Below are 16,538 nucleotides of genomic sequence, written 5' to 3' on the forward strand. Positions count from 1 at the left end.
GATGTAAGTTAGAAAACTATGTACAATGCAACTCAATAACCAAGAACAAAGAAGAACAACAAGGCAAGCGTTCCATTAGAAGCTGAAGTTTTATTATAGGATAACAGTACATAAAGCACATCTAAAATTGATGTGTTCAATGCACTTTTAATAAAGGTAATGTAATATTAAAGGTACGGTTTCTAAGTACAATATAACAACATTCATATTAGAATGAAAATTGGAGTATTTAAAAGACAACATTAAATCTCTCTTTTTTTACAGCTTGTATTTACAAAATGAATCAAAATATTTTTTTTTTTAAATTCAGGACTCAATAAAATAACAAACAGCTGGAAATAAGCAGACTACTGTAAGAGTGAATTGAAAAGAAACCCAATGTATGTGAAAAGTTGGCTGATCCTCTAACAAAGATCATTAGCAAAGTTTTAGTACAATACTATTTTAGGATACCCATAAATGGCTTGCATTTTTAGTGTGGCAGAAAAGGAGTTTTTACATACTGTACACAAAAACAGACATATTTATAGGTACAGTATTACTGTTTCCAAACTTGCATTATATTTACAGAAGGCTGAGCTTGTTACTCACAGAGTTTTGTGAAATTTGTGTGCTTAATCCTCAAGACCTACACACAATTAGAATCAGCATTTCATGTGGTCTTTTAAAATGTGGATTTAGTACTTGATTGTAGAAGTGTTAACCATAAGGCTTGACATACTTTATCAATTTACCATAACGACCCAGGAAAAGAGTTTAAATTGGGGTACACTTGTTGTCATTTAACAATTATCAAATGCTGACATGTGCTGGCCACTGTGCAGACACAAAGAAATACAATCTCTATCTTCAGGAAGCTTAGGATACTAAATGGTGCTTTAAAAAAATTTCCATCTTTTTCTAAGCGAAGCATTAAGGAATGACATGATTTGTATTAAAAGAGATTTCTCCCTAAACTGTAGCCAATTAACTTTAAAAGGTTAACTATTAGCATTAGCTCTCATTAACCACATGATTGCATTTATAATTAAGGTAACAGCAACTCTTCCATAAAAATGGAAACTGTCTAGAATTGTGGGTAAATATGCAGTGCATGGAAGCCAATAACCATGGCTTGAGAATTTATCACCTTCAATTACAAAAAGTGCAGTAAACAGAAACATTTGCTCTATATTTATAAATTGCTCAAAAATCTTTGCTAAAGATCTTACAAATTCAGTAATATTACAGAACAATTCTAATCAATATTTAATAAGGTTAACTACATCCTTAGTTAGATATTTGATATACTTTGATTTTTAACAGTGCCAATAGGTCTTAGGAGAACAAGTGAAAGAGTTTAACTAAGTTCATTATTAAATGACTTTTAAAATGAAGGTCCTTCGCTCAGTTCATGGAACTGGTTGAGGTCATATTAAAACAGAACATCCCTTGTTGAATTTGCTTTATGGCCCATGTTCTGCAATAACAGTGGACATCTCCATGCTTCTCTGGTTCAGGTAGGAGGGGAAATTTTATTCTGCCATCAAGCCACCGAGGATATTTTATGTAAATGCCTATTATCTATAATAGGAGCTAAGTACACAACCCTGTCAAGTACCAATAATATAATTCCCTAGTAAGAAAAAAAAAAGTATTACTCCATTAAATTAGAGTGTTTCTTTAGGATCTTGAAGGCCTGGCAAATTATTTTTCAGCTCAGGAGATATGTATAAAGCCAAGTAGCAAACAAAGTAAATGCTAATATGTTTTCATATACCCATATTTATAAACAAATTCACCCTATTGATGTCAAATATCCATACTAAGGAAGTAATTTTATCCTAATTAAATATACTCTAGAATAATTTATATAATGATATTATGTATTTAAAGAGAAAAGCATGTCCCAAATCCAGCACTCTGATACAGCTGCCAGTTGGGCACAGGTAGATATATATATATGTATATATATACAAATATATAGTTATACTCAGTGAAATTAACAAGACCCAAAGGTGGTATTGTCTAGGAATAAAAGGTTTTTTTGTTGTTGTTGTTGTTCACAAAAGTAACTTATCTAGCACCACACATCAGAAAAACACAAAAATAGCACACTCTAGTTCTAAACAGCTATGTCTAAAATAGATTATATAGTAAAACCAGTATTATACAGCATATTGTGGATTTGATAAACGGATAAATATTTGCACTGAGTAGGCTGTTTATAATATAACATTTTCTTATCTATACAGAATGAAAGCCAAAAAGTTAACTGTATAGAGATGTGCAGAACAACATTAAATAGTATGACTCAAAAGCAGGGACAAAGGTAAATTTGAAAGAAGAGTAAGAGAGAAAATGTTTACAGGCCATTACAAGTTCTTAAGTTAACAGTAAATAAGGAATCAATTGCTCAAGTTGAAGAAAGCAGTAAACAAGAGATTGCATTTACATGCAGATGTCTAAAATTTGTATTTTTTAAAAGTCTATGCACAAAAGTCATTTGTTTTATTGCTTGACATTCAGTTATGGCTAGATTATTTAACCTATTTTTTTTTTTTTGTACTTTGGAAACAAGAATATTGTTAAAGGTGCCATAAAAATGGACAACATTGAAAAAGGTTTGCAAATAAACCACCTAACACTGCAGTTCTTTATACATATTAAAAGCCTTGTCTGGGGTTTGTCATATGTTAAATATATTTAAACTGGGAAAATATGTTGTAGCTTGAAGCCTCCCATTGGCCCAAACATCCAATACAAAAACACATCTCCACAAAAGGAGCAGGCAGACAATACAGGTACATTTAAAGAAGCAGCCAGCTAATGTCCTAATGTTTTAAAAATTTACCACTGTTTTTTTATAAGAGATTTCAAACCATTGTGGATAAGAAGAGACTTTTGGATTCAGGAAGGTGTGTACAGTACATACAGATTTTGTGTGTGTGTGTGTGTGTGTGTGTGAAATCATATTCACTACATATTGCTCAAGAATTATCTGCATTTACATATGTAATCTGTTCAATGATAACCAAATTCCTTGAAATAGTATTCATCCACATTGAAGTAATGAGTGAGAAAAGAATTACGTGAACACTGGAGAGAATTTAGTTGCTCTTAGAGAACAACATAATGGCATGTGTAGCATGTTAAAACTAAGAGAAAGCTATCTTTCATTTGTTCTTAGAAGAAAAATAAAAAAAGAAATGTGATATTGCTAATGTAATAAACACACTAAATGTAAACAGCAAACATGAATTCTCTAGGCATCTATTTAAAATAATCATATTCACTTTCTTAAAACAAGCCTCCATGTTATGTTTCATTACTGAAAAAAATGTTTCTATTCAGATTGACTATTATGTCATTCATTTATAAATAAACAAATGACTGAATGTATTTATTGCTCTGAGTTCTGAGAGTCCGGTTAAACATGGATATCCCCCTATCCCTGCCATCTACATTTCCTCAGTATGAAGCCAGACTTCTGGATTACGTTTAAAATTGTTCTGAGAGGCTGACAAAACTGATCTCGCTTACACTAGCAAACAAGCAGACAGACTTAAAAGTGAAACCGATTGCTTTGTAAAGCCATTGCTCATCAGCCTTACTATCTCTCAACAATAAACAATCATAGGAAGGTCTCTTTAATGAAATCCAGTGGAACTTCTTTAATAATACTAGTGTTTGGAATAGAATGAAGACCTACCTGTACCATAGACTATTAGCAATAGATTGAGATTTACTGTTGCATTCCTGGGCACATAATCTAATCTATAGTATAAAGTTGTTTTCATGGGGTTCTGTTGTGTCATATCTTTATAAGTAATAGTGGAAATCTAATTTAATATGTAAAAATGTTAATAATTTGTGTGTATATGTATCCATAAATGTGCTCGTATGTGTGTAAGTGTGTGTGTGTGTGTATATATAGAAATGTTTCTGCCATTTTCCATAGTCTTTATTATCGACAACAATAAGGTAAATATTTCCTTGTATTTAAATGATATGGAAAGTTTTCCCAAATTTTGCTCTTTTACAGTAGGAAGAAAATGTGTAAAGCTTCTTCTGAATGTGTATTCTGAATGCGGAATAGAAGAATCAAAGCCAACAATTACACTGAGGTTCACTCACTGTATGGGAAGTAACATATGGAAATATGATAACAAAAGTGTATTTCAAAAACATAAAATGTAACCCTAAGAGCTGGCTCATTTGCTGTTATCATGTGGGTTTTATCTGTCTTTAAACATTAGCTCTTGTATTAATTCAACAGATTAAAAACTACCAATGTGGAAGTATAAGTATGTGTTACATAAAGGAATTTTTTGGTTTGCTTCCATAGGAGAACACAGTGAAAATGACAGTTATTTGCTGGCATCAAAAAACATGTTTTATCTTTTACCTCTCTCAAAGCACTGATAGGCAGGGCTCTCTGGTTTTTAAATTTTTTATCCATGTTATATAGAGTTTGAAGTAGTTTTTAATATATAACACTATAAATATTTATCGAGAATATTTTAATTATTAGAGAAATGGTAAATGGAGTATGCAGTATTGTACTTTGAATGATGCTCCCTGTTAGTATATTACCTATTAACTTATCTTTTGGACATACTGGCATAACTTTCCACAGCTCTGGAAGTTATTCAATGTTTTGAAGCACACAAGACTGAAGAACACACAAGTTTCGAACACAGCAAAATGAGATGAAAGTGAAGAGTTTACACACATATGCAGTTCTACACAGTTCAGTTGTGCCTTGGAGGGATAGTATTATCCTTATAATTCATAATAAAAAAACACAATTTGTCCCAGTAGTACTGGCCACCCTGTTTTAAGAGTTTTAGAAGATCCCTGAGCACATTGTTTCTGACTCTTAACCCCAACTCCAAAAATGATAGGGCTTCTATTGTTGATATCAAGATGGATTGTCATTCACAGTAAGTCAATCATAAGGTGCTTATTTACCCTTTTCTTTTTTTTACCAATCAGCACAAAGAACTGTCAGAAAATAACTTTTTATTATTATTATCTTAAAATAATAGCACTGGAAGGACACATGATTTAAACAATCAATGTTTGCAACAGTGGCTTTAGGATTATTATCTGGCTGCCCCTCAACAATAACAAGTGATTCAATCGACATTCCTTAGCCAAAAACAAAAGGAAAAAAAAAAAACAACTGTACAAATATGTATTTTTCCCTGAGGGATCAAAGTACACCCGCAAGTGCTCTATGTACATATTGCACTAGAGAGGAATGAAGAACATGTGCAAAAAAGCAACAATGAGAGAAGCTTACATCCTACTTAAACCTTTTCGTTAAAGATTCTACTAGGTTGTTTTGCATTTTGGAATGTCGGAACACAAACAGCTATTCCTTAGTCTAAAACTAAAAACACATATTTCTACTATGGCACATTCAATGAAATAAAAATTTTCCAAAGACAGATAGACAAATTCCATCAAGAAAATAATACAAAGTTTGTTTGTTTGTATTTTTTTTTTAGAAAATTACATTACTTTCTTTCTTTGTTTCACATTACAAAATCTTTTTTTTCTTTACACAAATCACATTTTATTGCAGGAATATTTCAAGTGCCATCAAATATTTATAGAAGGGTTAAAAAAATAGAAGTCTCTCTAAAGTGGTCCAGACAAGGCTTTGTATAGAATAAATCTTTTTTTTTCCCCATCTTCTAGTTTTGATTTAAGTATTTTGAATACATTTTCTTTTCATTGACACTTAGTAGCCTAGAAGCGGTCCGACACACGCACATCATACACACAAAAATCTCTCTCACATACACACACACGCACACGCTCCTGCCTCACCTGACCCTCAGCCCACCCCTATACGCTCACAGACTTCTGGGTATCCACACTATAAAGAACAACCAAACTTAGAAGCAGTGTCTTAAGTCATGTTTTCCTTAAGTCAGGAAGGGTGAATTAGGATTCTGAAGACTTTTTATAAAATCCATAGCTTTAACGTAAACTAGGATGCTGAACACTTAAAAAAAAATCCATAGCTTTAACACAATTTGCAAACTGTCCAAAAAAGCACTTTCATCTGCACTTTTGTTTTCATTGTGACCAAGGCCCGTTTCTTCAATGTAATGCAACCATTTGGACACCCTTGTAACTGAAGGTATTCAGGCTTTGTAGAAAAGCCTCATTTATCTTAAGTAAAAAATTGTATAAAAGGCCTTATAGCAGCCCAGATAACAATGACGTGATTCTAATCTTTAAAAGATTACTGGACATTTAAATTTGACTTTAATTACAAGAACTATTAAGAGTAATTGTTCTGAATCACCAAGTATTTTGTATCATCACACAGGTGTTCTACAAGGAAGAAGAAAAATAAAAATGCAAAAATTTTCATATCCTTTTCTATACCTCATATTTTTTTCAACTAAATTTATTGTCTAACTTCAGATCCCAACTTCGATCCAAATAACAGTTGTTCCCTCATGTCTCCGAGTACGCCTCTACCATGTTCCCGCACTATCAATGTGCTTTGCTCTTAAAGCCCACACCCTGCTATTCTTCCAGAAAGATCTGGTTGCAGCATCATGTCAATACATCTTGGTTTACTCTAAAAGCAATGTCACCGTGGTGTGACTATCACTGAGATTAGAGCATCATTTTTTTTTTTTTTTTTTTTTTTTGCATTTAATACATGCAAAATCCTTTCTGGGTATAGGAATTTCTTTTAAGTTCAACATTTTATTCTCTCTCACCCTTAGACAAGTTCAATTAGCTCTTATCATTTCACACATGGACACTGGAATTAGGTTTAGTTGCTCTTTAATGCGCTAGCACCTGAGGCTGGTCATATTCAGAAAGCTTTGGTTAAAAAGAAGTTAATATACTTTAATAAAACCATCCCCAAATTTAGTGAATCAGAATGACAAAAAAAAAAAAAAAACAAAAAACAAAACTGAACCAAAATAAAAACACATCATTTTCCCCCAAAGGAGAAACAATAGGAAAAACATGGACAAATAAATAACTGAACTAAGCTTGGTACTCTTTGCAGAGTATAAATACTATTGATCTTTAAAGGAGCTATGTTTATTTAAATTAAAATTTTGACTTAACCCTTCTTGCCCAAATATAAATACTATATGCTTATAGTTAACCTCTCTATATAAACACTCATAAAGTTTTACATGCTTGTCAGAAATTTAAGTAAATATTACTACTGTCTTCTATTTATGGTTAAACCCTTACTATATTTTTGGAAAAAAAAATTTTAAGATGTTATTTAGGCTTCATACACACTTCTGTGTGAATAATTCCTCGTCCGCTTCCAAGTCCCTCGGGAAACAAGTCAAAGACAGTGGAGTAAAAAACAGCGAAGGGCTCTGGGAAGCCTCGGCTGTGACCCAGCATGACATCAGGAGCCACCATTCCTGTCGAAGATTCAGGAGGGACCCTGGTGGTAAAGGAGACTCTTCCTTTGCTGTAAAGGGCTGCTTGGGAACTCCCTCCTTTACACCACGGAAGGATGTTCCCTTTTCTGTACAAACATGGTCTTTGATGTAAGACCAGAAGTTTGACTCCTACCCCGAGTGGGACTAAAATTATCATCTACATGCCTACATTCCCAAAGGTCACTTATTTCTAAAATATGCACACTTGTATATTAGATTGTTTCTTCTCCCTTCCCTCATTGGGAATTATTTTTAAAAACTTACAAAATTAACAAAAAACAACTCAATATTTTTCACCTGAACATCAAAGCCAAACAATCTTCTAAATATTTAATAAAATAAATTACAGTCCACAGTTTTCTAGTGACGATAAATACAAAAGTAAATGTTTGCAGGTAGCCTTGACTTCACTTTAAAGGCTTAAAATATTTAATATTTAAATAACAGAAACTGGTTCAACATGGCATGCCTCTCTCACTGTCTATGAAATATGGAGAGCAATGTTCTAGAATTATAGCAACTAGAGGCAGCTAGTCTAGAAATAGTTCACTCTGAGATAAACTTTTAGGGTACCTAGATTATACCAAGAATATAAACATTCATAAAGTGAATGCTTCATGTCCTTACATGGGGAGTTTGCGTTTGCTCCAGATATAATCTTTGGGTCCTCCTTATAATAAAAGCTAGATTAGAATAAATATTCTGGTTACTGATTTGTTCTCAAAGCATAAGAATTCCAAGTTGAGACTGAGTCTATATAACTACTGAATTGTATAAAATGAACCTTCCCTCCCCTGCCTCCACAAGAAGGCATTTTAAAAAGCTTTTTTAAAATAATGTGCATGATGGTGTAAATCCACAGCACCAATCGATCATTCAACTTTGTATGAAGCATAAACACATCTATCCTTAAGCTTACCGAAACGTAAAGTATAATTTAGGGAGAGTTCCATTTCTAATTCCAAATTCACATGTACAAAAAAAAAAAAAAATCCAATATCGTGATTTCTAGATATGACCAGCCAGTCTTTTAAAAGTAATTTTGTAAACAGCAGCATAAACACCTCCCGACGTACCTTCCAAGCCTTCTCAGTTAAACTTGTGTTTCTGGTGCACATGCGACACGACAGTGAACACGTTAGCATTTAATTTAAAGAAAAAGGTGCAAAATGAAAGTGCCTTATCAATTCAACAGGAAAAGCTACACCAGTAACTACATTTTATATTAATTAAAACAATATATAAACAATATCTCTTTTAGCTATATATAGTCTTCATGCCCATTTACCCTGTAATATATTATAATGCTATTGTTGCTAGTGCTATGGACCCTTTTCATGCCATCCTGCTGACTGGCAATAATCGGTGAAAAAAATAAAAACTTCCTTCATGAAACAAAGAGCAAGTTGTGCAAAGTAATGCTGCAACCTCCGCTATGCACACCAGACACCGATTATTGCTGGACTCTCTGTTGTTACTGACAGATTGGTGACTCTGTAGAAAGTCTGTGGGCAGTGAGCTACAAGAAAAGGAAATCCTCCAACTTTAGTACCCTCCTTCTGTTGTAAACAGAGGTCAATCATCGAGAAGTCGAGACAGAAAAAGGGTCCATATCTGTAGGCATAATGGAAATCATATGCATGAGAAAAACAAGTTCAACTTTTATTTGTTTTCATTGTTTCCCCTCTTTTGCCTGACCCCGATCACCAAAAGATGTGCAGTGTGTTGGCGCTCCAGGTCTGTGCAGGGCCATATAAAGTGTCTCGGTTAATTTTTTTTTGTTTTTCATGTTTGTACTTCAGACATTCTAGAAGTGCTTAGGTGATACATTTACCCATCAATTTGCATTGCTGGCTCAAATTCTGAAGTGAACAACTCCTTGTATAATGGAGGAAAATGAAGTCGCACAATGTCTGGGTATATTGCTTTAAATGCCATTAGCTTTTCTGTATGTCGTCCACATAAGGCTCTTAATGTAGACACCTTGCATATTAACTGTAAAGAAAAGAAAAGACATGTTGTCAGGACAGAACAGACATGAGAATCAATATTAGGGAATCTAGATGATCTTTACAACGCTATTTATAATGGAGAAACACACTCGAAGCAACTTAAATGTCCAGTCATAGAGGATTGATAAAAATAAATGGCGGTACATTATAGAATACCAGGTATACGCTAAATATAATTTTGAAGACAAATAATTCAATAACCTAAAAAGATGTTCATAAGAAGAGAAAGTGGCAGAGTTGAGCCGAGAACCTAAGTCTCTTACCTCCTTCTCTTATTCCAACATGCTTTTTGCTTTATCATCTCAAACCCTGTCATCTGCCAGTGTGAAAAAAATAAGAGATATGGAGATAGAGACAAGGACAAGGGAGTAGTCACGGGTAGGTGAGGTCACCGCAACTAGACATGACACATCTCTTGAGCATTTTAAGCAGAATGAGGACTAGTTAACTCCAATGACAACAAGTTTCTTCTAGAGAAACAGCTGTGCGTAAAACAAAATAATTCTGGGTCTGGGCAAAAGGCCCTGAGTGAAAAAACAAAGTCAGAAGTCCTGAATGAAGTCCCAGCATTGACATTTACCAGGTGAAAATAATAACATGATCTGCAAAAAATGCTTTTTAAGCTCTAAGGCACTATACAAGCACAAAATGCTTATTTTTTTAACCAAGAATATTTCTTGGAAATGTTTTTGCCAGATCATAGCTCTTGTCCATGTGTTAGGTAGTCTCTGTAGTAAAAAAAAAAAAAACAAAAAAAAAAACCTAATGGTACCCTTGCATTTGGGCAAGAAGATAGGGAAGCGAGGAAAGCTCCTGAGAGTTCATCTTCCTTTCTATTTCCTGCCCCAATCTCTCACTTAGCAGGTGCAAAATCAAAAACAAAATAGCAATTAGCCCCAATTTCTCTTTCCTGAGCTAACCTGCCTATCAGGAGAAAAGAAAACAAATAGGAAAAAAAAATACCCTTTCAAATCATTCTCTTGAGCAATAAAATACATAAAATAAATCTAAGAAAGAATAGGGCTGATTTCTTTAAGAACAAAAACATACTACTAGCACTGAAGGATATTAGCATACTTTAAACTGACATCCTAATTGTTTTCATTGTAAAAAATAATAATTAGCAAAAATGAAAACTTATTCTCTGAATACAGGGTAGTAATGGGAAATTGATGAAGAAAATATAAGTTATTTACTGTTGATGACTAACGAACTTAGTGGAAATAGACTAATATTAGAATATATGGTTATCCTGGTTAATTATTTTAGTGCTTCTTAGTTCCTCCTTCAAAATTCAAAGATTCTCTAATTTATAATGATGCAGAACATGCATTAGGCTTTATGCTTAACTCTGATGGAATAGGAGGATTTCCAGAGGGTATTAAAGATTTTTAAAATATGTTTTAAAAAATTCTACTATTGCCCTATTATTGTAGGGTACTTTATAACCAATGATAATGAACAGAATTTAACAGAACTTTTGAAATGGAGATATTTCTTTCTTTTCAGTAGCTTGTTGCTTAGTGATGCTTTTGGAGTCTGGTCGGATGAATTACAAGGGTGGTTGGCAGCATGATAATGTGGCAAGGGTTAATTCAGGTTATGCCCATGGAAACCTTTAGCTCTCACCTTTGTTAGTATACCATCTTCTCGATGATTCTTCTGTAGGACGTGCTGAAGAGCTAGCTGAATTTTCTGTTGCAGTTTTTCAATTTTTACCTTTTCCTGCAGCCACGAGCGATCTAAACATGAAAGATGACATTCCTCAGTATTCCTCCAACATGGTGTCAGAGCACCCCAATTCCTCCTTATATCTTATACCCAGAATACTGTACAGGCCAGTTTCACTATTCTTTAAAAATCTGCTGCTAAAGGAGGGAAAAACTGATCTATCATGGTTATAAACAGTATTAAACCCTTTTGTTTCTACTGATGCTTAAAGGAAGGGAGGGTCCTCCCCTTTCCAAAGGATAGTCATTTAAAGTAAGGCCACACTCATAGAAGTGCAATGAAATTACCATGGTCCCTCAAGCCTTTCTAAGAATTCCATTTCTGAATGAACTACTCATATCAATCCTGTCTGCTTTTCTGGAAAATATAAAAATAACCTTGTAATTCAAGGCAACTAAAACTGTCAGTTGATTTCCAGATGACTTTAGGGTTGTTAATTTAGGATAAAGTCTTTATGTGTAAGCATTCCAAGCAGAAGATAGTAAATTTGCAAAACATGATCCTCAAGAGGCAGTACTGGTTGAAAATATGGATTAAATTCAGATAAACTTGTGGATAAATACAAATATATTTCAGGAAAATGCAGGATGTCTTAAAAAGCATGTTATATTGAACACTGACGTTAAGAAAGAGAAATCTAACTCTATGATAGCGTTTCTCTTGTTACCAGGAGGTTAACTGTGGACTGCGTTTCACTCAATTCTCATTTCTTAAGATTTTTTATCAGAACAAGCATGAGGTCTTCTTAATAGCATATATGTATACATGTATGTGGAGTTGTTATTTGAAAAAATTAAAGAAGATTTAACAAGTGTAGTGGCTTCTCTTGGTAGCCCACTCAATATTCTAAAAGTTATGTACCTTGTAAAAATTCTTTACCTGAACAGTTTTTAAACCATTTTATTTGTACTTGGTTATTTTACCTGCTGACATCAGTACGAATGCAGAAAATAATGCAATTTCATCTTCAGTTAGGTGCATAGAACATAAACTCTTTCCAAATTCAAATACAAAGCTAATAAAGTCTTCACAACCTGCCAAAATTAAAATAAAGACAATTTTAGATTAGGGTTATTATCCTAGGAGAACAATGTGAAAGAAGGTAAAGAGGACTCTGGTAGTTGAAAATCAGAGGGGATTGTGATAACATTTCTACTATTTAATAGTTTGAAATGTTAAAAGAAAAATCTGTCTAACCAACATCTCCATCACTACCACCATCACCACGTGGCATCGCCATCATCACATGATCATCATTCAGAATAACGAGAGTGAACTTTTGCTGTGTGATTGGTATGTTAGGTACTGCTCTAAGAGATTTCTTTGAATTTCCCACTATTTCGCAACAGCCCTGTGAGGGAGGTCTTATTTTTATTATTCCCATTTTAGAGGCGAAAAAACAAACTTGGAGAGGAAAATAATGTACCTAAGATTACACAGGGAGGAAAACACATTCCGAGATTCAAAGTCAGGCTGCCTGACTTCAGAGCTTACACTTTTAACCAATCTAACTGCAGCCACGAGCGATCTAAACATGAAAGATGACATTCCTCAGTATTCCTCCAACATGGTGTTAAATTCGTTCATTTTTGTTTTTGACTCTATTTGATCTAAAACACCCTTAAATACTAATAAATAATATACTGTAGTGGTAAAATCTTTATAAGTTATACATATAACTGTTATGTATAGAAGAGACCTGAAAACATAGAAAGTGCAAGTCCCATAAAAATAATAATCCATCCCCAAAGACTGGTTAAGTTTAGTGTCTATTCTTTCAGGTTTGCATATTATGTATATATATTTAAATGGCAATAGGCTATATTATACTTCAATATACATACCTTCTGTAATTTAACTGTTTTTTAAAATCACATAACAAATCTTAGATACTGTCCTATTCTTTTTAATGATTATATCCCACTTTATTTATATTACAGAAATCCAAAATAATTTATTCATAAACTATATATTAGTGTTTCACTTAGCAATACTTTATTTCTCTGCTAGTTACCTTTAATTCTCATTGATGGTTATTATTTGAGGAATATGGAAGGGCAGACTTTTAGCTTTTTGCTTAATTTTATGTATCAAATCACATGTTCTAGTTTAGCTGAATAATATATCCCCTGCCCATGTGGTTCTTAAAATCTGGAAGGGAACTTTGAGGAGATATAATATAAATATCTTCCATTACCAACTAGATAAAATAAATTTTCTATAGTGATTAACTATAAAGTAAAATAGGTATAAAATCCTTAAATTTTTGTTTCCAAATAACCAGTTTCCATTTTGTTTAATAAGAGCTTTCACCAGCTCCCACTTTTCCCTATAGACCTGATTTAAAGACAAAGCCCCCAGAGATTGCCTCACCTAAGGATTTGAAGACATCGGGGCTAGCATATTTCCCATCAAAGTACACGGTGTTGTTCTGAGAGTCGAAGGCACGGCACATTCTGATAAACACCACCTCTAGAGAACCTAAGAAAAGGCAGAAGAATGATTTGGATTATTCCATCTTGGTGAGTTTGTTTTAGAGACACTAATGTAGAGACCATTTCTGAGTCAGTGCACTGGGCGTTGCATGCAGTTTAGCCAGTGGACTCTCATCACATTAGCTCTCTAAAAGGGCAAAGTTCACTAGTGTAATTAAACACTTGTGCTAAAGCTGAGGCCTGCTTTACAGAAGAGAGGATTGATTTACAAATTACTTCTTTGGCACTCTTCTGTCTTGCAGTATAAAGTCTCAGAGTTGCTAGGAAAACATTTATTCATATTTATTAAAACAAACTAAAAAACCAGGGATGTCTGAGCTCCATAGCCTTCTTCCTAATGACTAATCCCGGGATCTAGAGTGTAAAAACAAATAAATAAATAAACAGGTGATAGTAAAATTGGGGAAATGCAGGTGTCCTTCAAATTAATCTTTTCACCCAGAGGAGAAGCAAAACGGAGGGAATGTTTTCTGCAGATAGCTCAAAAACCTTTAAAAAGAACTCAGTTTCAGCTAAGAGAAACCTGAGCTATTATCATTGGATAAAAACTGTTCCCGACACCTTCCTTACCAAGCATTTCTTTAATAAGCAGGTAAAAGCAGGTTAGGAGGAGATCTCAAAATTCACTTGCAAAGCACATACCTGCTTTGAGAAGCACAATTTGATCGTTTTGACACAGTTCCATAAATCCATCAATGCGTTTGGCAAATTCCACCACATACTGTATAGCTTCCGTGATTTTGATGGCACACAATTGCCACATCACCTCCCGCTGCTGTTAAAGAGGGAGACACATTAACATACTCGGTTACCCACATCCTTAGCACAATTGGTTTAACTTCCTATTTTGTAAAATCCGTCTTTGGAAATGGATTCAAAAAGGCTAAAGAATTCAAAAATACACAGTTGGCAGTTATTCGGGTTATTACGATCGCTTCCGAGTCCTTTCTCATCTCCTTTAATCCCTTTCTTACCTCTTTGGGTCAAGGGAATGGGGGAAGATGTGAGCGTACAGGTAGCAGAAGATGAAAATGCATGTTACTGCTTTAACCCTGGGCCACGAATAAGTAGCAAAAGTGGGATCTTCTTTTAAGCAATTATTTTGCCTTGGGGAATTCAATACCACTTTAGTGGCAGAAGGGAAAAAAGGGGGCATCAATTATATTTATTGTGCATCTGCTACGAGCTAGGTGCTTTAGGACATCCTTGTTTTATTTTATTTTCACAAGAACATGTTCCCGTTTTCCATAAATGGACACGAAGGCCAGGCATTGGAGCTGGGATTCAAATCCCAGCATCTCTGAGTCCCACTCCATACCCTTTGCTGCTTCTTACTGCTTTCCTGCCTCCTCTGTCACTTTCGCTGCTCGCGTTCACTGCTGTCTCAAAGGCCAATGAAGTGATGGGTTGCTCTTCCCTAGCCTGTCCTGTTTAATTTCTATTATACACCCATTCTCCAATTTAGTGACAGGATGGCCTGGATCTGCTGTGTTGTCCCAATCTTAGTTTAGGACTGTTTCCGCTAATATGGCGGGGTAGAAGAAACAGGGAGTTAGGAGCTAGGAGTCACAGTTCTAGTCCTGAGGTTTGCACTCTTCAGCTATATACCAATGGATGTTAGTTTCCTCCTATGTAAAATGAAGGGGAAGATTAGCTTAGATAATCTCTACGGTCCTTCTTAAGCCTGAATTTCTATGATTACTGGGAAAAACCATAGCATTTTCTTCAACCAAAAGCAGAATGGAGAATTAAAAATTCCCCTTCTCTATCCCTGCCCTCCCATTTTGGTAGCTTACTGATTAGAGGATTTTACACAAAAGGCAAATAGCAGCACCTGTCAGCCTCATATTGCTAAGTTCAGACTGGGGTTATGAGCATAGCTTCTAAACATTTTTGTGTACAAACTGTCTAAACTCCTTCTTCTTAACTTCTGGAAACATGAGGCTGAGATTATTTTACATGAACTTCTCAACCTTGAAATCTTCCATTATAATATTGGGACAAATCCCAATTCATTTAGGCTTTTGGAAACTGCTTAATTTAGCCCCCTGCTGACAAATAATAGGAGATGTGTGTGTAGTTAGAGGCACAATAGAATTTGTTTGCTATTGCTGAAATTTCCCATGCTGGCATTTCAGTAAGACAACAAAGTCTCGAATACATGATCAGTTCTATAAAAAAGATTTTTAAACAGAAATTTGACATCTGATGAAATGCATTCATTCTTTGGAATGTTTGTAGTCTTGATCAAATCCCCTGCATGAGCGCCCTTCCCAATGCTGCCTCGACCCTACGTAATTCTCCAGAGTATACCTTGCTTTGATAGTTCTCAATCTCCTCCTGTAGAAAGGTCTGCCACGTTATCTGCTGGAGCTCTTCTCTCAAGTATTGGCAAGTTTCCAGATGTGATTTAGATATATTCTGTGCAAGATGTTCTAAGGAAAAAACAGAAGATCACAACATGACGAGTCAAATTCTTCTTTGGACAATCAGTTTTTTTCACTACTTAATATGTGATTTAAAAAGTAATAAGTAGAAAGCAACACACTGAACCAGTTTTAATCATCTTTATGCATTTCAATAAACAATTTGGAACTATTCAGTAATTTGGAACCTGAGGATGAAAGACCGACAAAGCCAGCTGTTAGCAATAAGTCTTGGTGACCCTCCTGACCTTGACATTCTTCAGTGCCTTTCCACCAATGTCTGGGAATAAACAAATATTGACCTAGATAGGTGTGGGAAATTACTGATACAACTTTTTCTTGGCATTTTTAAAAAAAGACACATCTGCCATTGACCAGGGAAGGACTACTCTTGGAAAATCAGATTTTTTTTTATATATGATGACAACTATGTATTTCTATAATCGG

General features: G+C 34.4%; 1 protein-coding gene across 2 annotated transcripts in view; it reads right to left on the reverse strand.

Moving 5' to 3' along the window:
• Nucleotides 1–70: 70 nt before the first annotated feature.
• RORA (RAR related orphan receptor A) overlaps nucleotides 71–16,538 on the reverse strand; it is a 675,954-nt gene continuing 659,486 nt past the window's right edge. For both annotated transcript variants that reach the window (XM_016126851.2, XM_016126852.2), the window contains 6 exons: nucleotides 15,979–16,100; nucleotides 14,308–14,440; nucleotides 13,544–13,651; nucleotides 12,094–12,204; nucleotides 11,069–11,181; nucleotides 71–9,422 (listed from right to left, as the gene is read on the reverse strand). In XM_016126851.2, coding sequence (XP_015982337.1) covers nucleotides 9,258–9,422; nucleotides 11,069–11,181; nucleotides 12,094–12,204; nucleotides 13,544–13,651; nucleotides 14,308–14,440; nucleotides 15,979–16,100 — 752 coding nt within the window. In that variant the 3' untranslated portion in view covers nucleotides 71–9,257. The remainder of the gene's footprint in view (nucleotides 9,423–11,068; nucleotides 11,182–12,093; nucleotides 12,205–13,543; nucleotides 13,652–14,307; nucleotides 14,441–15,978; nucleotides 16,101–16,538) is intronic.

Source organism: Rousettus aegyptiacus, unplaced genomic scaffold (assembly GCF_014176215.1).
Source record: "Rousettus aegyptiacus isolate mRouAeg1 unplaced genomic scaffold, mRouAeg1.p scaffold_m13_p_3, whole genome shotgun sequence".
In the NCBI taxonomy this organism is placed as follows: domain Eukaryota; kingdom Metazoa; phylum Chordata; class Mammalia; order Chiroptera; family Pteropodidae; genus Rousettus; species Rousettus aegyptiacus.